Source organism: Sebastes fasciatus, chromosome 20 (genome assembly GCF_043250625.1).
Source record: "Sebastes fasciatus isolate fSebFas1 chromosome 20, fSebFas1.pri, whole genome shotgun sequence".
Taxonomy (NCBI): domain Eukaryota; kingdom Metazoa; phylum Chordata; class Actinopteri; order Perciformes; family Sebastidae; genus Sebastes; species Sebastes fasciatus.
The window spans coordinates 13,185,375-13,213,292 of record NC_133814.1 but is presented as its reverse complement, the minus strand read 5'-3'; the positions used below and the strand labels follow the sequence as shown (position 1 = coordinate 13,213,292).

The window sequence follows — 27,918 nt, the reverse complement described above, 5'->3', positions numbered from 1 at the left end:
GTTGATAGTCAGGCTGTAAGAAACCTGAGAGAGAGATATCAGATAGAGAATCCTTGACGTCATTTAGGTGGCTTTCAGTTTTTACTTAAAATAAAAATGACAACTAAAAAAAACAGTTTCACCGGCTGCATAATTTGCACGTCAAGATGTCATTCCTTTTTGCAGACAACGCCCCAGACAATAAACCAGCCCCACCCATTGGCATTTTTGTAAAGGCTCCCTCCGGCAACACTGCTTTCAAGAAGTCTTTCCACTTGACATCTCAAGTCCCTCAAGTAGCAAAAAGAAGTCTGGAACCAGAAATACAAGTCATTCTGAAGACACGAGACATATTCATTGTTCTTTAGATTGTCATTGAGTATGGCATTTTGTCAAAGTTTGAATTTGCTAGTAATTATCATATTTTACTGGAAGCTAGGCAGCTAGATGTAAGCTTTTAATCAGGGCTAGAAAATACATAATTAGCAGTAAATCTTTAATTATAGTTTTGTTCACGGAGCGGCATATAAATAAAAAAAATCAATCAATCAAAATGTATTTGTATAGCCCTTTACAATAACCAAAAGGTACCCAAAGTGCTTTACATTAACATAAAAAAATAACAGGAATAAAAACATAACATATCATAAAATCATGAAAAGGCACATAAAAAGCACAGGAAAAATGTCGCCGGGCTATTAGGTATTAAAAGCCAATCTAAATAAAAAAGTCTTGAGTTTAGATTTTAAAAAGTACTAGGTCAGTGACAGTGCGTATATCAGGGGGTAACTTGTTCCATAGTTTAGGAGCAGCGACAGCAAAAGCACGATCACCCCACAGTTTATACCTCGACCTCGGGACTTCTAAAAACAGTTGACCCGATTACCGCAAAGCCCTGTTATGCTCTCGGAGAGTTAAAATCTCGGACAAATAAGGCGGGGCGAGGCCGTTAATGGCTTTAAAAACAAACATCAAGAGCTTAAAATCGATTCTAAAGTGAACTGGAAGCCAATGGAGCGAGTAAAGTACGGGGGTGATGTGTTCACGTCTGGAAGTGTTGGTTAAAAAGCGAAATAGATAGGGGCTATGGAGGATTAGGATTAGATAACAATATGTCCCCGGACTGCAGTATGTGAATTATTATTTTTGACATGTAACTCCCTAATGTTGGATAAAAAGTGATGGTCAGGGTCATTGTCTCTTACTGATGCAAACATCATTAATTATTGTGATACATTAAGTTCACACTGTTTGTGATGCCATGATGTTAAAATACATTGGGTCAGACTATCTGTAATTGCCTATAATTACTTAATGATCGAGACCAGTGAATTAATAATTGGGATGGCACCTACATCCTTCATAGCACTCAGACACACTTTACATGTCTACATAATCACTCATTCTATTTAACATAATTATAGGAATGTTGGCTGTACAAAAGGTACAACACCTTAATTGGCAGCTAGATCGGCCCAGTAAGGTGACTCAAAAAATAAAAATAAAATCAATACAGTGCAGTACCTGTGAGGGTTTCTGGACAATATTTGTCATTGTTTTGTGTTGTTAATTGATATCCAATAATAAATATATACATACATTTGTATAAAGCAAGCATATTTGCCCACTCCCATGTTGATAAGAGTATTAAATACTTGATAAATCTCCCTTTAAGGTACATTTTGAACAGATTAAAAATGTGATTAATTTAATTTAATTTAATTTAATTTAATTTAATTTAATTTAATTTAATTTAATTTAATTTAATTTAATCATGATTAATCATGGACAATCATGTTATTAATCACGATTAAATATTTTAATCGATTGATAGCCCTAATTGTTATATTATGTTGTTTTCACAATATTTTCAAAACCCTGCCAAAACGCAACCCAACTTAATCAAAAGTAGACCAACTGGGTGGAAACAATCCCAATCTCTTGTATTTGCTGTAGCACACAGTACAACAACACATTATGTGGGTGGCTGCTTAATTTTTGTTAATATCCAGAGTGACATAATGCTGCGTAACAATACGCCTTAGTAACACAATTCAAGGAAGCATTTCACCCTCAAACAGTATCAATATAATTATTTATTTTTGTGTTAATAATACAGTACATTCTCTACTGATAAAAGCACAAGAACACTCAATGCAATAATAAATTTTTGCAACTTCTGTGTGGTCAAGAACTGTAATTAGTGGTCTAGCATAATAGATAGTCTTGAATTACCATTAGATATAATTTATTGTTGTGATTCAAATTCTATTATATATGTTTTGATAAAGCAAAGCAAATGGTACCCACCCCACTTTAATACATATCTAAAGAAGTGATGTTTGTGTACAGTAATCTTGATTATGAGATTATATAATTGCATTCTAAAAATGTATGTAAGTGAAAATCACCAATGAAACACCACTTATTTCGCTAACAATTATTGGGAATGATAATTAGTGCAATGTACTTCTTCACAGCAGTTCCGGTTAGCTGACCTTCTCACAAGTGCGAGTTGTATGAAAAGGCAGAGAGGCATGCCAGCAGCAGGAGCAGTATGATGGGAACAGGGACGCTGGATGCTGCTGAGGTGAAGACTGTCCTGGTATTAAGAGTCTGTGTAGGCCGATACACGTTGTGATATCCTGCGTTGGTTGGGAACATCATCATCTAGTGGAGTTAAAGAAAATTTTAGCTTTCATGGAGTGCTACGGGAATGAGTCCTAAAACCCGGTAATGAGTTAGCATTTAAGCACTTCCTGTTCCCTCGTCTGGAAGTCAATGGGTTTTTTGGAATGGGTTTTTAGTTAAATGCCTGAAATAAGGTCAATAAGGTCAATAAATACCCCACTTGTAAATTTTGAAGCCTTTAAAAAGAGGCGGTTACTAACAAGTGGATAAATGAGACTACGTCATCATGCCCACTCGTCCGCCTTTACAGTCTCGTTGTGTATACTCGCGCTCCGTGGTGTAGTTTGTTTATAGCCTAATGTTAGCTTTTTACTTCTAGTGATTGCATTCACACTTCAAAAGTCATAAAAGTGGTTTTCATTCGTGAAGATTATCTTGCTGAACAAAATACACAATAATCCAAAACCCAATGAAAAAATCCCATTGTCTTTTTGTCGAGGGAACCAGGGCGATGCTAACTTCCTGGTTGACCTACAAAAATACGTCATCCCTGCAGCACTCTATTTAGGACAAACGATTCTTTTGACTTGATGTTCTGTTTCATTCTGTTCATGTTCACGTCCCTGCACTGGTTAACCCGGTCCAGCAGTAAAACCTGTTATGACGCTGAAGGCTGTCATGCACACACAATGTTTTGACAGGATTAAAGCTGAAGTAGGCGAGATTGGAGCAAATATGATTTAAAAAAAGTTATTTTTATAAAACGGTCGCTATATCGTGACAGTAGTACATGAAACAGGTAACCTGAAAAAAAATCATGTGCCTCTGTGTCCTCCGGTGCTCCTAACGGCATCTGCAAGATTTCACAGACCGGAGGAAAACAAGCAGTAAGAGCTGATCTGAGGTCTGCTGTCCATCAGCTGTCTATGAGAGCATGAGAACAAAAATATTGTGGTATGGAGTAGTGTGCAGGCGTTACCTTTTTCTTTACTGACGCTGTTCTAATAGCCTCGCACCTACGTCATGTGCGTATAATTAATCTTCTTCAACTCACTGAGTTGCGTTTAAGCCAACAAAAGCATTGATCCATTAATGATGTGCATATAGGAGTCATGAGATGACATGGTTAACGCCTTCAGCTTCAATGGGTGAGGCGCCACTGAACTAGATTTTATTTTTTGGATATAGATCTAAAAACAGGTTGCAGTCATTACTTTAAGATCACGGAAGGGTTACATGCCACCGTTAGTACTGTCAGTGACATGTCCGTGACATCAGTGCCAATCCAGTGCCAATATTCAATTATGCAGCAAGATCACTTAAACCTGCAGCGTTTCTGTTGAACTGCATTCTTTAAAAGGCACTCAGTCACATGAAATGAGTCATACAGAGAGCCGAAAGCTGCTGATTACACTGACATTGTGTTAGCTTTGAACACCAGCTCATTAAATTGGAAATCAAACAATGACTGTCCTTAAAGTGATGACTTGGTTTTTCTCACACCCAGTTTTAGACTCGTAGCCCTGGTTATACATAATTTCCCACGGTAAATATACTAACAACAAGACCTCCTAGGAGTTTTTTTGCAGGAGCAGAGTTGAATGTTCTCGACCCAACTGACCTAAAATCGAACTGAACATACTGTCCAAATACCACACTGAAGACAAAAACACCCCGCCACACAAGCAAGAAGTGAAGATAGCGCAGATCTAGCATAGCATCAGCAGGGGAGATACCAAGTGTCTAACAGTGACGCCTGACCTATCAGCAGTCATTGACTGCAAAAGATTTTCAAACACAGATTGAATACAATGACTTGAAAGGGAAAGTACTGCCTCTGTAGTCAAAGCCTGAAGTAGCTTATTTCTCTGAGCCTCAACTCAAAAACATCAGTGAACCACATTGTTGCACTGGGCAACATGTTCCTTTAAAGATGAACATGGACATTGTAGTTTATTTTGAATCAATCCCACATTCACCATCCTGCTGCCCTAGATACTCACTACCACACCAAATGTGTATTAATCCGCCATCGAAAGTAGTTCGCAACGAATGTACCATTTTTTCCTGTTAAAGTAACGGATGGTTGGTAAAAACTAGTGCCCTGCTGTTTCAGGAAATTATTTAGCCTTTTTAAAAAAATATTTAAAGTATATATTTGTGACCCGTTTTTAAAAATTAAAGATGTCTTCAGTAGGAACCAACTGGCTAGTGCCTCAAACACTACGTTTCCATCCACCCATTTCTATGCACATTTTCAATTTGCACATAACATGTGCACGTTAAAAACTCGAATTATCGCAAAAAAGTTTTTACGCTTGGCTGAGGTGGAAAAGTTGGTGTATCAATAAAAGCTAAAAAAAAAAAAAGACATTGCGAATAAATCATGACGTGACTTCATAGTCACATGCTTAATAGTGGCAGACAAAAACGTCATATATCTGTGTGGAGCGATGAGGAGACTAACCTTCCTCAAATTAACACTGGAAACAAAGAGAGAGAATTAGGACCACAAGCTGTTTCTTGATGTGCTCCACTTCTAACATTCGCACAACGGTAGTGGACGGACACCCCATGGATGTTTAAAGAGAACTGGATACAGCGTTGGAGGCGGGGCCTCGTTCATTCTTATGAAAGTTGCTCAGTTGCCAAAAAATTTGCTTCAGAGTGCAGCGCACTTCCTGAGGGCTTGGGGCACACACATCAATTCACATTTTTGGTAAATTCGGTCAAGATTTGCGCTACACTTGGATGGAAACCTGACTAGTGTCAGAAACGTGTTGAGACGGACTAATGAATTGTTTGTTTTGGTCTTTTAAATGTGATTTGTTGACAAAAACAATATAGAACACCACCAGCCTCATTCTTAAAGATATGTCAACTTGTCCAATTACTTCCTGCATATATTTAAAAAAACAAAAAAAAGAATTCACACAAATGTAAATGCAGTGAAAACATAAACAAAGGTCCGCACACTCCCTTAAGTGAAATTTCCTGACACATCCACAAGCGTGAATGTAAATGCCTTGAAGCTACTGCTGAGTGCCAGTAATGTAATCTGTCTTTGTGTTGGTCATTATTAAAATTCAAATCCTGCGTACAGTGATGTGACACCGTGTATGCATAATAGATACAACAATTTGTTTAGCATCTCTGTTATGCACACATAGCATCACATCAGAATAGTCCGACAACATTGCATTTCACTATTATATACCGTTTAGTTCTCTTGTAACCTCACTACAGGATAATGGACTGCCTTTACAGAAATCGTTGTTTAAATCTCATTATATGCTACCTATTGCCAAATTGTAATGGTGTTCATGACCCTGTTCTGTTAATTATACATTAAAAAACACTGCACATATAAATTAAGTTAGTTAGTTAACCCAGTGAGCACCAACCGGGATTTCAACGTTGTTTTCTCATTGAAAACTGGGTGATATTCAGTCTGAACATCTAAGAACTCTTTTTTTGCCCTCTTTTCAATCAGCTAAAATGCGATTTACAACATCAATGTGTCACAAAACACATTTGTTAAATCATTTTGATAATTTTTCAGTTGTAGGTTGAAAGAAAGATGATATTGATTAGTGTGGAGCTATATTTCTCGAAGGTCATATTGCACTGAGATGTGGTTTACACAAAGATGTCATTTCAACGCATTTAATGTTTCGTATAAAATGTCATAATATGGAACTATATAGGCTCTGTGCTGCCAGCAAGAAGCTTCCAGGGCATCATAATGGGAGCAGTTCTATACGTAATGTAAAATAAGAAAGTGTGCTTACTGCTGAAATGCGCTTGCGCAAGTACTTTGGCTCATGCAGGCTGTTTACTTTCAACTACTTCGAGTAGCACCGGAGAGACTCGCTCCGTACCGGGACTTCCGGAGCGATGTGAACGAGCTGACGGAATGAACGCGAGGATTTGCATTCTGGCTATCAACTGATAAATATAGATGTGGTTTCTTAGTTAGTATCCAAAATGACGATATGCTATTATTAGCACAACGTAGAGGATGAAAAATGTCACTATTGTCGTATTGTGTTGTTGAACGTCCTCAGCGTCCTGATGTTGAGTAGCACGTACCAGGTTTTGGTCCATCTTGACAGACTCTTTAAAGACCGTCCACACCACCGCTTCATTACACGAAGGGGTGGTTAAGGAGCCATTGTAGCGGTAGTATGAAGTTCGGTCCACGTTGCCAAGCAAGTCATCAATGGAGATCTCTTCTGTGACGTCAACTTTTGAACCTGCGTGGAAGCAAAAATACTCAAGATGTAGCGCCACACTTGCGTTTTTGAGGCGTGCAAACAAAACCTTAGCGTCCACTCACTGATGTTTTGAATATGTGAAAGGTAGCTGGTCAGTTTTGTCCAGGCGTCCTTTGCAGACGTGGGATGTGTCTACAGAGACAAACATGGTGAATGATTGCAAGGAACATTTGACTATAGGAGTAGCACAATGTGCGGTTTAAAGAAAGCTACACCTCTTACCTCTGATGAACTGCTGCTGCTGCTGCTCCCACTTTTGGAAGCATCCTTAGCCTGGAAAATAAACAGTAAAAAGAAGTGTCTGTTGTGTAAACTGCTTTTCTTAATGTCATATTTAGACAGAAGAGAAAAGAAAGCATTATTCTCCTCTAATAGAGCGCTGCAGGAATGAGTCCTACAACCCGGACATGAGTTAGTATTTTAGCACTTCCGGTTCCTTCATCTGGAAGTCAATGGGTTTTTAGTTAGATGTCTGAAATAAGGTCTGTGGTTAACACGACCCTAAGAGATTTTAACTTTTTGTTCTACGACATAAAAATGTGTCAGTAAATACCCCACTCATTAATTCTGAAGCCTTTATGTGTCTTATGAAAGCGGTTACTAACAAGTGGTAAAATGAGACTACTAAATGTCATCACACCAAGTCGTCCTTCTTTACAGCCTCGTTGTTGAAACTCGTACTCATGCAACCGTGGTGTAGTTTGTTTATAGCCTGACGTTAGCTTTTTACTTCAGGCGATTGCATTCACACTTCAAAAATCGTAAAAGTGTTATGACTTTTTAGTATTTTCTTCGACAAAATATAATATGACTTTTTTCAACATACTATGCTATGACTTTTTTATTTTCTTTTTTTTTTACATATTATACTATGACTTTTTTTATTTTATTTTTTACATATTATACTATGACTTTTTTTATTTTATTTTTTACATATTATACTATGACTTTTTTTATTTTATTTTTTACATATTATACTATGAATTTTTTGGTATTTTTTTTTATATATTATACTATTACTTTTTTTTTTTTTTTACATATTATACTATGACTTTTTTAAATTTTTTTCTACATACTTTACTATGACTATTTTTGTATTTTTTTCCAACATACTATAGATATGACCTTTTTTTCAAAATAATATAATATGACTTTTTTTGTAATCTTTTTTACATATACTATGATTTCTTTTGCATTTTCTTCGACATACTATTATATGATTTTTTTTAACATACTATATTTGACTTTTTTTCAACATACTGTACAATGACTTTTTTGCACTTTGTTAAGATTATCTTGCTGAACAAACAAGTATCATAAACATTTGTTTGCCACAGAGCTTACTTTCTGCAATAATCCAAAACCCAATAGAAACATCCCATTGACTTTTTGTCGAGGGAACTTTATGGCAATGCTAACTTCCTGGTTGGCCTACATAAATACATCCTCCCTGGAGCACTCTATATGCACTGTGAAAACTCAACCAATTATAGAACTGACAACACATTGTTACGATATAAACTGCAAACAAAATCTACAAATGTTCACAAGGTTTGCATTTGTACTTTCATAAAGGTCTTAAATAGGACACAGGTTCGTATCTGACATGTATGATAAAACATTTCACTTCACACATGATAAAGCATTCACATGATTAAGCATTATTATTGTGATATGGTGTCAGACATGACAGGTATAGATCTGTGCAGATATACTGTTACGATGAATGACAGCAGGTACAGGTGGTAACATTCCTGTCTCTCAGATAAAATGCCAGTATGCTGCAGTACTGTACATGATGCCACCTGTTGAGTGAGAGCTCAATTGTTTGGTGTCCTTTTCACCCCTTTTCCTGTTATATAACTGTGCAGTACAGTATGGATTTTGCTCATGTTTGCCAAGTATCAAATGTTGTTGATGGGGAACATTTAGTCTATATATCATGACCAGACTGCAGCAATGAAGGGAACAGATAAGTCCCTGCTGCGACAGTATTGGTATTGTTTCCACCTTGTGTGAGTCATCGTGACAAAATGTAGTCCTAGAGGCACCTACTGTACCGGGAATTACCCCAGAAGCAGTTTACTTTGCCAGGTATGTCTGCCTGTGGACAGATTGTGTCACCGCAATAGCGTCACCACAGTCACAAAACTTTACGGGTCAAAAAGAAGTCCGAGTTCGAAGATGGGTGTGGTCCAAGCAAGGTAGGTAGGAAGTGCCACTGACCCCACCCCCCCCCCAAACTGGAAACACAAGTGTAGCCCTGAGCTGATCGTTATTCTCCTATTGTAATCACAGGTGGAGGTCCTGACTGAAGGCTTAAGGCATCACTCTGGCATCTCTCCAAAACTGTGTGCATGTGTGCATTTCCTACGTGTGTGTAATGAAATTAGTTTTACTATAACAATATTGATTATAGTCCTATTATAAGCTCTTTTCACAGCTTCTATTTCTAAAAAGCTCTCATGGTGACGCATATAGCGTCATTCTAGTCTTCCGATTGCTCAAAGCGCTTTACACTACATGTCAGCATTCACCCATTCACACACACATTCATACACTGATGACAGAGGCTGCCATGCAAGGTGCCAACCTGCCCATCAGGATCTAATCTAAATATTTGTTCACACACCGATGAAGCAGCCTTCGGAAGCAATTCGATGTGACTGGAGGAGCTGGGGATCGAACCGCCGACGTTTTGATTGGTGGGCGACCCGCTCTACCTCTGAGCCACAGCCCCCTCCCCCCCATCAATGCTTTGAATATCGTTGAATATATCTCACTGAGGCTTCGAAGCCCCAAAAGTAAACTCACAAGGTGAAAACAATACAATACAATACCGCTGTCACAGCTGGAATTTTTTTTTTTTTATATGAATAGCATGCATGACTTTTCTAAGTGTACTTTATTTAGTAAAGTGTGAGTTCATACTGGAAAAGCAAGCAGGTTTGGAGTGTGTACAATATGGATTTGGATCACAACTACTGACTCATTACATAAATGCACTAAATGGTACCTCAATAAAGAATCCCAGTACTGCCAGACCGTTAGGAGCCTTTACTGCCTCATCCAGAGTTAAATCCTTCCTCTTGTTCACTATGTGCATCTGGACAAAGACACAACAATGACACGTAGTATTACACTCTCTAAATCTATTAAAACAACAATGCCTTCACTGCAACAACACAGTAGACGAATGCTTGTAACTACCTCCATTGGGTATCTCTTTGAATCCACTGTGTGCTCTGAGCCCTCAGAGTCATGTGATGCGGCGCCCCAGTGGAAGTGGACCTGGAGGGTGGAGTAGACGTATCCCAAACCTCCACCTGAGACCTCCACCATATCGTCCTTCAGGACACACTTCACTGGGAGTGGAGTTGAGAACACAAGCACAACTGTAACTTGCTTTCACAGACTTAAATGCGTGTTCTTTTATTTTGATTAACTAGGTACGGGGCAAACAAAAATATCAAAAGTATCATGGACAAACACACAGATTTGCTTAATTTATATTTAAAAAAAAATTTTATTTCACAATTGCATTGCTGACTCATGTTTTTCCAAGCCAACAGCAATTTTCCATTTGTCATTTTGGACACTATAAAAAAAAAAATGATCTCATGTATCATAAAGACTACAAATACAATGAATAATTTTCATTATTGGTTAATAGTTTAGTCTAAAAATATTAGTGAAAATAGAGGCTCAGAATATCCCAAACCCCAAAGTGATGTCTTCAAAGTGCTTGCTCTAAAACCCAAAATATAATCAAATTACTATGTTATATAGCAAAGAAAAGCAGCAAATCTGCTTTGAGGGGCCGGAACCATTAAATGTTTGCCACATTTGCTTGAAAAACGACAAACTATTCAATTTTGAAATTGTTGCAGATTATTTTGTGACCAACGAGTCGTTGCAGCTCTTATCATAACCCTCATAAACTACAGTTAACTTGAGTTTATTTTGGGATAATAATGAAAAATCAATAATAGGCTGATTTATGTGCATACACATAAGCCTGAGCTTAATAAAGTGAAGTCCTTTGAGTCAGAAACAGACCATAACATGAAAGAACAAACCTGTGTGGCCTGTGTTAATGATGTACTTGATGGCATGTTTGTCATCAAACTTGGTGTAGGTGAACTTGTCGAGCATCTTGTCCACCACAGCGCTACTCGTCACAAGGTTGACGGGTGACTGGCGCTCGCCGCCACAGTAGGCGTGAGGAATACTGTGCCACTTAGACGGCTTGAACGCTGAAAGTTTAAGACCAAATCACTGCATTGTCACTTTGAAATTGTCCAGTCGTCAGATTTGTGAAGTGTGCTTGTACATACCACAGTGATCATCATAGCACCATGGATGACCTAAAGAGTAGACGAACAGTCATCTAATGTGTCTTCTCATTCATAAATACTGTATAATGGGTCATAATGTGCAAGTGATTTTACAACTCACTGGGTGGTAAAGGAGTTGCAGGTGAAGCATACACGTGACGTCCATTAAGAGGTTGTGCAGGCCGATAAACATTGGTGACTCCTGCCTTCATGGGAAACCGTTGAGTCTAAGAACAGAAGAACAGATCCACCACAGTGAAGTTAAGAGGCAGAATGTGGACGAAACTCTGAGGGAATAAACACTCCCTTTAAAATCATTATGGCCTGGTCTTCCTTTTCCTTCTATTTAAGTTGTTCATATTTTGTTTCACTTTTGTTTTTTGCACTGTGTTTATCTTGCTTTTTGTTTTTACCGATGCTTCTTGTTTTTTGCACTATCCCCTTTGCTGCTGTACACTGCAAATTTCCCCACTGAGGCATCTTTCCACTTACGAGGTTGTGAATACCACAAGAGGGTGGCGTTCGAGATGTGTGAGACGGATGTGTTGTGCTATTAGCCTCGAGCAGAGATGAGTAGCCGGCTAAGGTTGGATACTTACGATCACTTATTTTGAACTCCACCAGACTAACTAGTTTCTTTTCATTTTTACACTTTTAGTCATCGACCCCCAACCGACGAATATCGGGCGTCGCTCGCACTGCTCTCCCTGCAGCCACAAACCTTTCAAACAACTTCTTTCACTTGCAGTACTACTCCCCAACACCTGTAAACAGACTGAACTTTATAAAATATACTAAAAATATACTGCCACATCCAAAACCGTACATGTACGATAGATTGACTTAGATGCAAGAAATTCAACTTTATTTCTATAGCTCCTTTAAAAAACAGAGTTACAATGTGATTAAAATGTTTTCTGAAGGTATTAAGTCACACTGCAAAAATCAACATGTTTCTATATATATATATAAAAACTATTAAACTATTAGTTAACTGAGAGTATACTTTAAAGTGTACTTTCATAAAATAAAAGGTGGGCTACATGTATATAACTAAACTAACAGTATAAGCTCACTTTTAGTATAGTTCATATTCTAGTTGCAGTACAAAATGCAACTTGGATGTTATCTAGTTGTGCACTCAATGTCTTACATTTAAAGTATATTTTAAGTATGCTTTTATAAATTAATAAGTTGGCCACTTTAGTCACAAGAAGTATTGAACTAGTACACTTACAAGTATGCTACTACATTGGTATTAGTATACTTATTACATAAAGTATACTTGGGAATATACTTGAAGTATACTTCACAAAATGAACTTGAAGTATTCTTCTTTTTTGTGAGGGTTAAGAGATTTTAATGTTTTGTTCTACAATATAAAACACGTCAGTAAATATCCCACTCATTAATTTGAAGCTTTTACGTGTCTTAAAAAAGGCGGTTGCTAACAAGTGGCTAAATGAGACTACTAAACGTCATCACGCTGAACACTAGTCTGCCGTTGTTTGCACTGTTAGCGCTGTTAGCAGTCATGTAATTAGCACCTTTAAATTATAATGAAATAAAACAGTGCTGCAATAAATGCTAATTTTATCCGGATATAAATCTGGTTTATTGTTTTAAGAATTTGTCAAAAAGGTGTGGTGCGACTCCATGGCAATTTCCGAGGCTTCACTTCCTATCTTTTTTTTATGTCTTTTACAAACTGGTATGCTTGAAATTGAGGTCAAAGAGTCATGCACCTGCTGAGGCACCTGCTGTTAACAGCAGGTGCACATGCAGAGACATGTGCACCTGCCTATCTGTAGAATTTTGACAGCTGTCAGGTAAATAAGATGGAGAGAAAGATCACGGGTCATTCTGCAACATACTGTACATCTGACTCAACTATCTGCTGCCGTGCCAAGCATTTTCTTTTGTTGTTACAGTCAATAGATAATAAATCAATCCTGATTATCAAACACGATCATCGGACCAGTACACCAGCATATACCAGTATGTCTCTGCACCCAGTCCTGTGATGTCTACCTGCATGCGTCGGTGGACGCTTGTGTAACTGTTTGTGTGTAATTCCACTTGCAATAGGTCTTTTTTTTAGTTTACTGGTTCAGCTGTACAGAATGAATATTAGACTAAGTAAGTCATGGATAAATTCTTCTTGGACGCACAGAAATAAGAAACTACCCGTTCGGTATTTTCTCACACAGCTCCGATTGGTTACACTTGTGGTGATGGCATGGAGAGAGTATAGGTGTCGTGACAGGGCATCATAACCCAAGCGAGGCTGCCAGCAACCGCTGACATCTTCCACACCCATTGTTGACAGGTGAACCGCACTGTCAATCCGTTGACTTTTGTTTACTGCTCAAGTAGATCAAAGTAGGAGCAGCAATTTAATAGACCTTAGTCAGACGTAGACTACAATGGATTCAATGACATTTATTTCCAAGGAACTTACAACAGAATCTCACGCATTCCAGGGCGCAGTTCATTTATTAGCCTCTGCACTACCCACCTATCTTCTGCATTAAGTGATTCCCTTACGAAGAAGTAGCATACTTCAAGTTTATTTTATTAAGTAAACTGAAGTTCAAGTATATTTCCCAAGTATACTTTGTGTAGCAAGTATACTAATATCAATGTACTAGTACTATACTTGTAAGTGTACTACATCAATACTTCTTGGGAATAAACTGACACACTTTTTAGTTTATAAAACCATACTTTCAAGCATACTTTAAGTGTAAGAATAGTAAACTTTGAGTTCACAACTAGTTTGCATCCAAGTTGTCAATTGCAACTATACTATGAAGTGAACTTTACTACAAGTGAACTTATAGGTATATACTGTTAGTTTACTAGTTATATGCTTGTAGCCCACTTTTTAGTTTATGAAAGAACACTTCAAAGTATACTCTCAGTAAACTACTAGTTTTTTTCACACGCATCCACGGTGAATGGAGAATGCAAAAATTTAGAAATTCTTCATGAATTGAAGTAAATTCATATCAAAATCATACGTTTACAAACTTTCACACATTCAAATAGGCTACTCTATCAAAAAGTGAGCATAAGCCAAGTTTACTTAAGTATCATTTTGTAAGGTATATCTCTGATGAGTACATAAAAAAGTCAACTGAAAGCATACTCTCTTATTTTAAGTTTAAAAGAAGTATAGTAATAGCACACTTAAATAAACTTGTTTTTGGTAAGGGTTAAGAGACCGTCCACAGTTAGTGTACAATAGATATTTATTGAATGTTTTTTTTTATGCTTTTATTTTTTAAGTATTCACTAGTTAAATGTCAGATGTGGGAAAAAGCCACAGGATGCAATGCCATTTTCAATGCCCATTGTTGTTGTTACTATAACAATATCAAGTATAGTTCTATTATAAGCTCTATTCACAGCTTTTATTTCTATATTACTTGGCTTTTGATTGTATTTTGTTCTTCCCTTTCCATTTCCCCCTTTACCTTTTTGTGTGTTATCTGATTTTGCTGCTGTAACACTACAAGTCCAAATACTTTAAATGTTGGAAAGTCCCTTACATTCCTCTCTCTGCAGTGTTGACTAAGCATTGCCAACTCACCAGAATTTTGTTGACATTGATTGGCTCTTGAAAGACTGTCCACATGACTGCTTCACTGCAGTTGGGGGTGGTCAGGGAGCCCATGTACCGATAGAACTTTGTGAGGTCTACATTTCCAATCAGGTCATTGATAGAGATGCTATCGTTTATATAAACCTCGGTGTCTGTAAAAAGATTTCAGAAACAAAAAAAGGATGTAATTAAATGAAAGTCATGAGGATTTAAATGCATTTTTGCAAGATGTTTAATGCACCAAAATAACAGCGTACTTAGTTTAGTTTGCCATGAACATGATGATAAAAGGACGAGCATTAGTCATCATCACCCTGTGGTCAAAAAGTGTATTTTTTACCTCGACCCAACCTCACCTGCTTCAACCAGTTTTCTTAAATACTTTACAAAACAATTATAACTTTAAAATGAAAGAACACAGGCTGTAAGAAGTACAACGCCGGGAGCATGATAAGAAAATGGGTCAATAATATTGCCCTTATAGGCTATTAAGGATGAGCACAGGAGTGACATAAAAAAAAAGTCTCATGACATGGCATGCCAGGCTCACATCATCATAGGTTCACACTCAAATATGTTGGCAATGAACATGACTCAGACTTTCGCAGAATACCAACACTTGCGTGATCGGATGTCTGTCCCGTGGCAAAAAAAAGATTCCAAGCTTTAAGGTGTGACCCTTATTTTCATGCTTGTTGAGAGAAAAGCACAAAACTTGAAAGTTCACTTGTTGATGCCAAGGTATGTCCATAATAGTGCGCTCTCTCTTGGCTCCACCTTTTCTCATTCTCTCTTTCACCTTACTGTCTACAATTAATCTATTACATTTAACACTGGCCTGGCACCTCTGGGCCTCTTGCGTGACTGCATGGCTACAATCAATGCAACCTGCTGTTTAGCAATAACAATACGAGAGACAAACACCTACCATTGTTTGTCACGTAAGATGTGAGCTTGCTCCATGGTCCTGACAGATCTCCGTCTTCTGTTGCCTGTAGGGAGAGGAAATTATAATTACATTTGTGCAAATTAACTCTCCTTGTGTATTTGTTTTTGTTAAATTTGTTATTTGGAGTCATCCAGACAGTATTTGAGTGGGATGATTGTGTTCAGATGCTGCTATAAGAGAGCCAGTGTAATCTCAAATTGTAAAAATCTGGGCCAGATTTAATAAATGCAACCTCTTTCCAATGACCAAGCTGAAATTCTGCAATTATTTCTAGATTTTAGTGATGTTTTCAATGCCTATTGTTTGTTGAATGGTCAGCAATTATAACACTTTTTCTTTGGAATGATAATTTGAAGTGTAGGACGTACATTTATGAAAAACCCGAGAACAGCAATTCCCTCTGAATCCTCTATGGCTTGCGGCACAGTGTGACCTTTCTTCAGACTGACTATGTGCATCTGAAAAAGATTGGAAGTCAAATAAGGCACACGGTTTATAAAGAGGAGAGGCGTGTTGTCTATAGTGAATGGCAAACAATACTCTACCTCCATTGGATATCTGTGGCCGTTAACCATGTGCTCTGAACCTGGATGATGTTGTGTGTCGCCCCAGTGAAAGTGAAACTGAATCGTAGAATATGTTCCATTAAGTCCACCTCCACTCACTTCAACTTCATTCTCCTCCAATATGCATTTCACTAAAGATGGAGAAGTGTTTATGTAGTTACAGTTTGCGTATACACAAATAGTGTATAGTGTAATATACAAAAAAAAAACACTTAGTGTACTCAGATTGTGTACCTGTATGTCCAGTGTTTACGATGGACTTGATGACGTGCTGAGAGGAGAAGTTGAGGAAGGTAAAGTTAAGCAGCTGAGGGTCAGTCTTAACAAGTCCTGTGTCTATATCAATAGGAGACTGCCTTTTTGCTCCACAGGAAGCACCGGAGATGTCTCCCCAGTGGGCCGGGCTGTGCTCTGTGGAAGTTATAGGTGGTCTTTAATACCATAAACTAATGTAGACTGATGATGGTTTGATCCAAATCATTCACTAAGCGAAACACCTGCCTGTACTTACCGCAGCCAGTGTAGCACCATTCACTTCCAGCAGCTGAAACAGAAATATAGCCAATGTACTGTGAATACTGCAGGAGTCAGCTGGTACAAAAGCATCAAATGTGGCTTTATTAGCATTATGTAATGAAATACTGCTCTGTCTATGGAATATTGTAACTGGGACCTAATAACAGTGGTGGTTACCTAAGTGAAAAGGTACAGTATTGTTGTATCTTTAGATAATGGATACAGTAATTCAAATTGTTAAAAATATACAGTTATAAATGTGAAATACTGTAAAATGTGGAATCATTTATTGTATTAGGAATTAAAGATTGTGTACAGTGTCTAACAGGGACCACAAGGTGGCAGTAATGTGTAAACCAGAGTTACACGTGTCACTGAGAAGTTTGAAAAGAACGAGGACGAAAAACAAGAATGTGACTTGGAGAGAAAAATGTGCTAGCACGAGAGAGATAAAAACAGTGCAATGACGAGTTTTCATCGATGTGATGATGCGCAGTTTGTTCAGTAAAACGTTGAAAGTTGAAACGTGATGTTCCGGTCATTTCTTGTAGAAGTTACTGCTAAGTCCCCGCAGATATTCTGCTGAGACCAAGCCCCCAGGAAGAGCGCCAACCTGAGCGCCACAGCCGGGCTGTGAAGCAAATTTTCGTAGTAGCTAAACGATGGTACAACAGCCCAAAAATACTTTTTTCCCATAGACTTACATTAGGAAAGAGACGTCTGTAACCCAGCGGATAATTTTTTGAGGTGAATCAACTTCCCAGCACGAACACTTGAATAGCGCTTATTTAAATCATCAGGTCCTAAAAGTTGTAAAATGCACTAATAGCCGAATCCAGAATTATTTTCCTTCCTCCGTTCATGTGAATGAGCCCCAGACCGCAGCTGGAGCGAGGGCTGGGAGGTGGGGTTAAAAGGAAACGCTACTGCGCCCACTCTATGGGCCCAATGGATGCGGAAGATCGCCGGATGATCCGGGTACTTTATCTCTCAGCAGTCATATTGTTTTTTTTAACAATTCGAAGTCCAAAGAGGTAAAATTATTATTATAAAAAAAAAAGATTTAGTAAAAGCAAAACATGGGGGAACTTGTTTTCTTTTTTAATCATGTCAAGACCCCCGAGTCCTTTCTTGTGACCCTCTGAGGGCCCCCGAGCCCTACGTTGGAAACCACTGAACTAAACGGCCAAACTGCATCTGTAGTTAAAACTGGCTACACCTTCACCAGCTACAACAGTAAAATGCTGCTTGCGTATTGATATATGGTATTAAAAAGGATTATATTTACTACTATAAATAATGTAATATATACTGTATGTCTTTTGTACTTAAGTAGCATTTTTTGATTGCATGACTTTTGTGGAGTATCGCCACTTTTACTTAAGTAAAGGATCTGTGTATTTTCCCTGTACACTGTCTAATACATACAAAGGTCAAGAGACCTGTCATCATCACACAAATTATAGATGATGCCACAGGAAGCAGAAATGGATAACACACATCGATACAAATATTTCCATTTAGTAGAAATTGATGCATTTTACTCACCACATTTCACCAACGCCCCCAAACTCAGGCATAACAGAAGGGAGGAGAGATGCATCTTCAGGAGGAAAAGTAAATCGGTTAGCAACCGCAAGTTCTTGCATGGATTTTATAGCCAATTCACAACGTCTTCTTCATGTCAGAAGTATAAGACAAAGGAAACATCTCTATACCAGCCTGAGTAGCTAGTGTACATCATGATGAAGCCCTACTGTATGCTACCTTGTATGAATCAAACAATATCAATAGGAATTCTGTGTTTTCTGCCTCAGCGTCATCCACCTACTTCTCACAAACTGTGTTACAGCGTCCATCACTGAACTGAAATCCCATTTAAGTGCACTAAGATACAGAATAAACTGAAGTTTTGCCAGAGCATCTGAAAGAGGCATCACAAGACTTGTGATGCTGGTTGGTTGCAAACCTCATCCTATATAATGTGGAAGTGAAAAATAACACTTTCGTAGAAAAACAAAATGCTATTTTACAATTCATCTATTCAAAGTTTGACAGATCGTCCTACCTTACTGTCCAGGCCTGATGTCCTTGAGGATTAAACCAAATTGTAGTTAGTTCAAAAGTTAGTGTTCATTTCCAAACAGGTTCCTCAGTAAGGAGAAGGTGAAAAAGTGTCCTAGTTCGCGTCAAGTCAGTCATATACTGGGAGGGACATGCAATGGGAGGGGGGCCCACAGTGTAAACAACACTAAACCATTGTGGGGGAGACATGTAACATGACTACCGGTTCTTTCAGGGTATTTGCATTCAAAATACAGGTTGAGAACAAGCCAATGATCTGGTAAAAGGTGCGTGTGTGTGTGTGCATGTGCCTGTATTAGTAATGTTGTGGGGACCTAGATCTGTTTACACAAGTCACATTGTGGGGACTTCACTTTCCTTTTGCAGACAAAATCATCACATTTTAGGATGAAGACTTGGTTTAAGGTCAGGATAAAGTAAGGTTATGGTTAGGGTTAGGATAAGTCTCCAGGATGTGATTTTTGATCAGTGACACTGTAAACTACCAAACTCCAGCAGATATTCTTGCACATTACAATACAGGATCAACTTCCATCATCTATTTGAACCCTGTGAGAAGAAGTGGTATTCGACACTTCCTTTTGTTGTGGTCATCCACAGCAACAGAAGATGAATCAACAAAAGCACAATCCAGATAAATGATATATACCTTTTTAAACATAGGACACAGCTAGACTAAGCTTTTAATTCACAGGAGGTCCTGTAAACTGATACCTTAAGTCTTTACACAATGGATTATGTAAGGCTTCAAGCCTATACAATCCATTGTAGGAATTTTTACAGCTGTTTATGCTGTTGTTCTGGATCAGTGCCATTTGTATCATTACACATACAGCGTGATTACATTTCAGCTGCTCAACTTGTGAACTCGTTTGAAGGCATGCAGAAGTCCTGACAAGTTATATACTTTGTGGTTTGCATCCTATCTTACAGTTCAGAAAAACCCAGGGAATTTCATAAAATAAATATACAGTATGTTAAAGTTTTGGTATGATGAATACCTAAAATAACAATAAGGCATTAAATTAAAGGGACAACAAAAAATTGTATTTCCAAACAGGCCTTATACTTTTCACTAAGTTTCTCTAGTGAAAGCGTTCTCAACATCTCATACAAAATAATAATCATACCTCAGTTTTATATGTGTTTACCACCTTATTTCTAAACATTTTTATTATTATTTGCAAAGTGAATTACATACATGTATTGCAACATTATTTATCAATGTTTTTATTTGATTACTGATTACCAAATATTATAAAACTCTTTAGACGTTGTTTGGGCATTCTTGACTAAATTCTGTCAACTTTTCTTTTTGATTTCTGTGTTCACACGGCCCTGAACTCTCATGTAATTTTTATGGGATTGGCAGGGTGTTTACCTACTGTGTGCTAATTAGTTTAAACTGGCACACACACACTTCAATATACAAGGACAATGGGATCCCTCATTATCACCGAACAAGAACACAGGTACGAACAATTCTGCGGTTTAAAAAAAGGTCACAAATCTGACGGAGACTTTTCTTAAGAACAAGAACAAACTTGGGAAGATATTGGTGAATGAGGCCCAATCTTCTCTATTATCTAACTCACATTTATATTGACAATATCTTTTGACAGACATTCAGCATGAAAACACAGAGACACTGACGATCACTTTTTTCTTGACAGAGAACCAAACCTCTTTGTGCCTGTCAGTGTTTATTGTAATTGCTCTTGTGTTCATGTAAACACATGTCATTCCATAAGTGAACCCACAGAACAGGTTTCCTGCCCTTCACCACATCATCATCCACATCACACCTCATTACTCCAAGCCTCATCGGTATTTATAGTTCCCTTACCCATCTTCTACCAAAACAACAAGGACAGGTTGTCAGACATGTTTATGGTAAGTGAATGGGCACAATAGAATGACAGTTTGATTGAAGTAGAGTGTATGAATGAATGGACTCACAAGAGACATTTATATGAGAAGATGTCCTGGTATTGAGTCCCCTTGTGGACGCCGCTTAATTTTAAATATTTCAGAGGCATCATAGCCCCCAAAAAAAGGATAAACCTTGTTGCTGCACTATCAATATTTTGCTGTCAAAAGGTCAGCGCTTCCCAGGCACAACGTCCTGTCTCTGTCTGTGTTGATTCAACAATACACTCAATTGATTTTTCCTCCTGTTTTTTGCCAAGTCACTGACAAATAAATAAGAACTTTGTTTTCCCTTGACACAGGACAGAAGCTCAGCTGAAAACCAAACCTTGCGCCAGAGAGTTGGAGAGCACAGACAGTTCACTCGGTTCTCTTCAGAGAAACACTCGCATCTGCAGCTCGTTTATTAATCAGCGTGTGATTGACTGCTGAACAATTGACTTCATTTATTTTCCATCAAGTATGCGTGATCAAAATCACAAATCTTTTAAGTGACACTTCAGAAATGCAAATTCAATTTGTGTGTGAATATTTCTTGTGCTGGAAAAATCACTTTAGCCTACAAATATAAGCTTAGGGCGACCAGGAAATGAAAAAAGACCAGATTATAACAGATAAAAGAATAAATAGGTGAAAGGGTGAACAGAAGGGATTTATTTAAGAAACAGCAATACATGTAGCTTACTGCAATTGTTCTGCTCTTCACCTCAGCATACAAACATGTATTCATACTTGGAACTAAAAGTCTAAACCTTATTATGAATCATTCTGAATTTACAACATGTATATCCCATAAGATAAAGGGAAATATCCGACTTTATATGCACAGTTGTGAGTTAAAACAGTTGTATTTTATAATATTTTATAGGCCTGTTTATCCAACTTATTGGCATTTTTTTTTAATTTGACATCAACTGCAGTTTTAATGGGCCAGAGTCATGAGTATATGCCCAAAACAATAAATCTAGAAATACTTTAGAAGTCAGTAAACAATGTGAAATAGAAAACTAAAAGTAAACATAGCAAAAACAGCTAATTGGAAGCAAATTCAGACAGATATACAACCGGATGTACGTGTCGGCTACATTGAACCAAGTTTTTCTGAAAAGAAACTTATTATCAGATGAGAATTGGTAAAATTGTATATGTTATTTTTGTATTAACACGTGAAATTGAATTCAGTGTCGAAAATCAATGTGCTTATTAAACATTTGCACGTTAAATGACTGTCCATAGACGTCATTTTCATCTCTCTCGTGCATTCAAAGGCCACAGATTCCTGCCACTAATATAGACCTATTAACATTTTTGCCCAACTAAAACTGTTTTTAAAAAATGCTCGTACCAAAAAAAAATCTTAAATTATAAAATAGCCTTAGCGCTGTATTATCACCCATTTTGCATTGAAAATGTACAGTAGGCAGTTAATTAAATAAAGGAAAAGAAAATAGGTTTTTTTTCAGCTCTCATTGCAAGGCAAGTTAAAAATCGTTTCTAAAATGAAAATGAGTTAAAACCCAAACGTGTTTTTATATTTCTGTCAGCTGTCAGATTAATGACAGTCCTCGTGTTGCTGGAGAGGTATGAACAGCCGGACAGCTCCAATCCTGGGCGCAGTACCTGGTGCAACCACAGGGTGGCGTTAAAGGGCGCAGTCTCCAAGTTGCTCAGAGTAGAGAAGCAACAGTCCTGCAAACCAAAGACCAAAGACCATTCAACACTGACCTACATTGCATTTCCAAATACTGTATATGACTACCTGCTGTTGTATCATTAAACCTGCAGTAAGCAGAATATTTTTGGCATCATTGGGCAAAAATTCCATGATAACCTTTCAGCATATTGTAATTTAAGTGTTCTAAGAGAAAACTAGACTTCTGCACCTCCTCATGGCTCTGTTTTCAGGCTTTAAAAAATCTACTTTGGCCAATCACAGGTCATTTCAGAGAGAGAGAGCGTTACTATTGGCTGTTCATTCAACGGAGGCAGCTGTCAATCACTCGCAAACTCTGATCAATCGGTCGAACTAGGCAACGCTGATCAAATATATCAAATATGAATCAATATTCTGTTACTGTAATGCCTATTTCTCTCCTCAAATGTTTCCAGAAACATCTTGTAGCGTACTGTTTAGCTGTAAAATGAGAAAATTTCCTCCGGCTGGTGGGCAGTGCTTGGTATTTCCTCAACTGATCTCAACATGGCTGCCGGGTCACAAACTTTCTGAGCTTTTGAGAAATACATATTGCAGTAACAGAATATTGATTCATATTTGATCAGCACTGTTTGGCCGTTTGATCGGAGTTTGAGAGTAATTGACAGCTGCTCAGAGACGGCAAGGCTCCAGCTCGGCTCTGATTGGTTGTTTTCCTCCGGTCTGTGAAATCTTGCAGATGCCATTAGGAGCACCGGAGGACGCAGAGGCACATGATTTTTTTTCAGATTACCTGTCTCATTCACTACTGTCAGAATATAGTGTGTTTTATAAAAATAACTTTTTTTCATCACATTTGCTCCAATTCTACCTACTGCAGCTTTAAATAATGATACAGTAGAAGCATACAATTAAATATCAATGTGTTGTAAGATGTCTTACTGAAAGAGGGCCCCAGTTAGCTCATCAACAAGGCCACCTGAAAAGAAAAAAGAAAAACATACAAAATTTAAGAAAGGCTGAAAGTGGACTTAAATATGCAAATAAACAATGCTACACACACAGTGCCAGTATTTACCTGGTGTGCAAATTGTGTCACACAGTATGGGGCAAATGTAGCAGGATGAGCATTCCTGAAAGACAAAGGGGTTAAAATGAGGAGGCTCTTGTCCCACTTAAACGTTGCCTTTAATGTGTAGTATTAACAGTGTTGATGCAGACGCTTACTTGGCAGAGTTCACAGTGATCCGACTCATCTCCCTCTTCACAGGGGCATTTCTCGCAGCTATTAGAGCAGTGCTAAAAGAGGCAGGGGGGAGACACACAATGTACAGTTATGATTTCACTCTCCATTTCCGGAGGAGGTCATTTGAAATGAGCACAGGCTATTGATTACACCATTAAAGTCTCGTACCTCACAGATGGAGCAAACGCTACACAAAGAGCCAGGGTGGAATTGCAGTATGTCGGCGGCAGGCTCCTCTTCAATTGTGTCATTTGCTGCGTCATCATCTTCAGGCCCATCTAAAGTCAACAGAGTCAACGCCAAATTAGGCTTATAGAGCTACACCGATGAATCAGCTTATTGTCAATAAGTAGCAAGAAATTGCAGTACACAAATGTCTGTCATTTAGAGTCACCATTAAATAGTTTGTCCACCACTTTGGTCCAGACTGAAATATCTCAACAACGAGGAGATAGTTCATAAAGACCACTGGTTAAGGCCCTGTTCAGACCTGGTATTATCATGCGTCCTCAGTGATCGGATCACAAGTGGACAGCTCTATGTACAGGTGTGAACGCACTCAAGACGCATTGAGGACGCATTGAGATCTGATCGCTCAGACCACATTCAGAGGTGGTCTGGGCGACATTTGGCCACATTCTTTGAGCAGTGTGTACGCGAATGTGTCCTGGGCCACATTAAGGACCACCTACTCAACTGACGTCCCGCTGGGATCCGCGGGTCTCTGAGCTCCTCATGTGAATAGACCGGCAGACGGGAGCGCCGTGTGTTTACTACGTGTTTATTTGCATATAGAGCGGGGAAGTGAGATCCGATCACAAGTGGTCACTCAAGACGCATTTGGAGACGCATTCTAATACCAGGTGGGAACAGACTGTCCACTTGAGATCCGATCACTCGAACGCATGTTAATGCCAGGTCTGAACAGGGCCAAACATACGGCCTGAGGGCCAAAAACGGCCTGCCAAAGAGTCCACTAGATGACTTTGCAAAGTGTGAAAATTGCAGAGAAGTAATTCCTTTTTCAATAAAATGCACTGCTATTTCTATTTGTCCACTGGGGGTTGAACTGTCCTAATAAGAGTAGCAGGCCCTGTGGTGGATACGTAAAGGATAATGTACAGCTAGCGGGTCATTTTTGTGAAATAAACCCCTTCAGGGCAATGCAAGACCACTTACCCCTCATTGGGGGCAAGTTGAGCCACGAGACCACTTTAAGTCCTATTTTGAAAACTGTTTATTTTAGATCCAAAGTGATTATTCCCAATGATGCACCGCATCCTAAAATAAATTATATGGACATGTTTTATTTGGAGACATCACGGTCATTCCCTCACTTTAAAGACAAGTAAAAACTGTCTCAACTCACCCCACTCTCCCCTACTTATAACAAAAGTAAGACGTAAGGTCCATGAGCAAACTAGATGAATAATAAGCTGGTTTTGTGTAGGTAGATGTATCACATTGCAGTTGCATCGTAAAGAATAAAGAACAGTAGGAGCACTGAAACGTCTTGAGACAAATAAGCTCTTCTTTTGGAATATTGCTTCTATTGAAATGTTTTTTATCAGTAATTGTTTTGGGGTCTCAAAATAGCCACATTGGTTCAACAAAAAGGCATGAATAGTTTACTGCTGGGTGCCAGCTACCTCACAGATAAGCCAGTCTATTTCAGGACTGATATGTGTGACAGTGTTCCTACGGTGGCTGCAGCCAGTCTAACAATGTCAGGACACTGTTACACTCAGTGTTAATACAATAATATAATAATGTGTTACACACTATACAAAATGACTGCAGAGTTTAGTGTTTTGATAACCTGTAAATATGTTAAAAACACATTTAAGAAAAACAATATATTAAATAAGTGGGAATACCGTCATCTTCCTCTGCGTCAGATGCATCCTCTTCCTCAGAGTCATCCTCATCCTCCTCATCCTCAGCATCACCTGCTTCCTCTACTTCAGCTGCATCATCATCCTCTTCAGAAGAGTCCTCTTTCTCCTCTGCTGCTGCCTCATCGTCCTCTTCTTCTTCAGCATCATCCTCCTCTGCTGCTACCTCATCAGCCTCCTCTTCTTCCGCATCGTCCTCCTCTTCCTCATCTGCTGCTGCCTCTTCATCCTCTTCTTCAGCATCATCCTCCTCTTCCTCATCTGCTGCCGCCTCGCCAGCCTCCTCTTCTTCAGCGTCATCCTCCTCATCCTCATCTGCATCCTCCTCCCCCTCTTCCTCCTCCTCCTCCTCCTCATCGGCAGCCTCTTCCTCTTCTTCGGCGTCATCCTCCTCTTCCTCATCGGCAGCCTCTTCCTCTTCTTCGGCATCATCCCCTTCTTCCTCCTCTTCTTCCTCCTCCTCAGCAGCCTCTTCTTCTTCTTCTTCTTCATCCTCTTCCTCCTCCTCCTCCTCCTCAGCAGCCTCTTCCTCTTCCTCCTCCTCAGCTGCTTCTTCTTCTTCTTCCTCAGCAGCGTCTTCATCTTCCTCCTCCTCCAAAGCCTCTTCCTCCTCCTCAGCCTCCCCTTCTTCCTCCAGTTCATCGGTTTCTGCCTCATCATCCGATTCTTCATCATCTTCCTCCTCTGCTAGATGTTCCTCTTCCTCACCTGCGCCATCATCACCCTCAGCGGCGTCGCCCTCTTCAGCCACGACCTCCTCGACATGTCTGGCGTGGAGGCCTTCCTCTGCTTCGGCCACGTCCTGGGCGCTCACCAGTCCGGAGAGCGGGCCCTGGGACGGGCACAGCAGGACCAGCAGGAGGCCCAACATCCAGCCTTTCACAGGGGACATTTTGGAAGACACAGTTCAGAACTACAAATCCACACTGGATGAACTTCTCTACCTGGTTTTCTTCCACCAAAAACAAAAACAATCGATGGGTTCTTAACACTTAAAAACCAGTTAAATCCACAGTAACAGAGCTGCAGGTGATTCAGTGATATTGTTCAGCCGTTTTGTTCCAAGCTGCAGAGAGAAGCGGAGAGGAGGGCCGAGCTCACAAGACCAACGGAGCAGTGTGCCAGCCTTGTGCTGAGAACACAGAGGACACAGTGGAAACACAACTGGGTAATATGCGTGAGTGACAGGGGCACATGTCCCGGGAAGAATGCTCCTGATGCCCTTAACCCAGTGTATTAGAGAGGTGGGTGTGTGCTTATGGGGGGTTAGACTGCAGGAGGGAGGGAGGGGAGAAGAGAGGTCAAAGAACATATGGAAATGAGAGGGAGGGAGGGAGAAGTTCAACTACTGACATTAAAGAAGTTATGAAGTTTTAATTTGATATAACCTTTGTTGTCATAGTGCTCAACGTATTCAGGAGAGCAGCACTCTATGTCTGTTATTTACTACTTTTATCATAATTAGGGCTGTCAATCGATTATATCTAATCGTGATTAATCGCATGATTGTCCATAGTTAATCATGATTAATCGCAAATTAATTGCACATTTTTTATCTGTTCAAAATGTACCTTAAAGGGAGATTTGTCAAGTATTTAATACTCTTATCAACATGAGAGTGTGCAAATACGCTTGCTTTAATATATAATATGAATATATTTATTATTGGAAATCAATTAACAACACAAGATAATGACAAATATTGTCCAGAAACCCTCACAGGTACTGCATTTAGCATAAAAGATATGATCAAATCATAACTGCAGCCCAACAGGCAACAACAGCTGTCAGTGTGTCAGTGTGCTGACTTGACTATGACTTGCCCCAAAACTGCATGTGATTATCATAATGTGGGCATGTTTGTAAAGGGGAGACTCATGGGTACCCATAGAACTAATTTTCATTCACATAAATTGAGGTCAGAGGTCAAGGGACTCCTTTGAAAATGGATTGAATGTATAATTGAATCTATTTTTAAAGCTGGCTGGAACTCAGGACTGCATGTCATAAAACTTTACAGCACAGTCATAAAAGCTTCACTGGAGGCAAATACAATAAAAATGATTACAAACAGTAATATTAGTGAGTGATACACCTTTTGATGGTGTTATCACAGGGTTAAACCAACATCTCAGAAACAGTCTCAACAGTGAAGCTGATATTTGCTCGCCAGTCCCAAAGCAGAGGAGAACATGTCAGGATGATGTATGGGATGGATGTAAATAGAAGGAAATGGAGATGACGGCC

At 38.9% G+C, this 27,918-nt stretch overlaps 2 protein-coding genes across 3 annotated transcripts; both read right to left on the bottom strand.

Annotated features, from left to right (window-relative positions):
- Window positions 1–2,060: 2,060 nt before the first annotated feature.
- On the bottom strand, window positions 2,061–19,116 carry LOC141758827 (carbonic anhydrase 4-like). Of its 2 annotated transcripts, XM_074620568.1 has the most exons (17): window positions 18,931–19,116; window positions 18,411–18,465; window positions 16,858–16,890; window positions 16,581–16,757; window positions 16,326–16,477; window positions 16,149–16,238; window positions 15,760–15,823; window positions 14,820–14,983; window positions 11,346–11,451; window positions 11,225–11,254; window positions 10,967–11,143; window positions 10,098–10,252; window positions 9,904–9,993; window positions 7,110–7,160; window positions 6,950–7,019; window positions 6,703–6,866; window positions 2,061–2,649 (listed from the first exon to the last, which is right to left on the bottom strand). In XM_074620568.1, exons 2-17 carry the CDS (start codon window positions 18,463–18,465, stop codon window positions 2,482–2,484), a joined length of 1,746 nt encoding a protein of 581 aa, XP_074476669.1. In that variant the 5' UTR covers window positions 18,931–19,116; the 3' UTR covers window positions 2,061–2,481. The 2 variants fall into 2 exon arrangements, with proteins under 2 accessions (XP_074476669.1, XP_074476670.1); XM_074620569.1 differs by lacking the exons at window positions 18,411–18,465; window positions 18,931–19,116 and adding an exon at window positions 17,567–17,690.
- A 2,394-nt stretch (window positions 19,117–21,510) lies between these two features.
- On the bottom strand, window positions 21,511–26,881 carry LOC141758735 (uncharacterized). The gene is made up of 6 exons (XM_074620380.1): window positions 25,654–26,881; window positions 23,945–24,054; window positions 23,758–23,829; window positions 23,609–23,663; window positions 23,473–23,509; window positions 21,511–22,565 (listed from the first exon to the last, which is right to left on the bottom strand). Exons 1-6 carry the CDS (start codon window positions 26,561–26,563, stop codon window positions 22,544–22,546), a joined length of 1,206 nt encoding a protein of 401 aa, XP_074476481.1. The 5' UTR covers window positions 26,564–26,881; the 3' UTR covers window positions 21,511–22,543.
- Window positions 26,882–27,918: the final 1,037 nt, after the last annotated feature.

Bases quoted from the DNA above. Each gene is read 5' to 3' on its own strand.
- LOC141758827 (XM_074620568.1), bottom strand. From the start codon at position 18,465: ATGCATCTCTCCTCCCTTCTGTTATGCCTGAGTTTGGGGGCGTTGGTG. The intron at 16,891-18,410 runs GTGAGTAAAATG...TTTCTGTTTCAG, and splicing joins GGGGGCGTTGGTGAAATGTG to CTGCTGGAAGTGAATGGTGC. The intron at 15,824-16,148 runs GTACGTCCTACA...CTCTCCCTACAG, and splicing joins TTCTCGGGTTTTTCATAAAT to GCAACAGAAGACGGAGATCT.
- LOC141758735 (XM_074620380.1), bottom strand. From the start codon at position 26,563: ATGTCCCCTGTGAAAGGCTGGATGTTGGGCCTCCTGCTGGTCCTGCTG. The intron at 23,830-23,944 runs GTACGAGACTTT...TGCCTCTTTTAG, and splicing joins GCGTTTGCTCCATCTGTGAG to CACTGCTCTAATAGCTGCGA. The intron at 23,664-23,757 runs GTAAGCGTCTGC...TTTGTCTTTCAG, and splicing joins ATCACTGTGAACTCTGCCAA to GAATGCTCATCCTGCTACAT.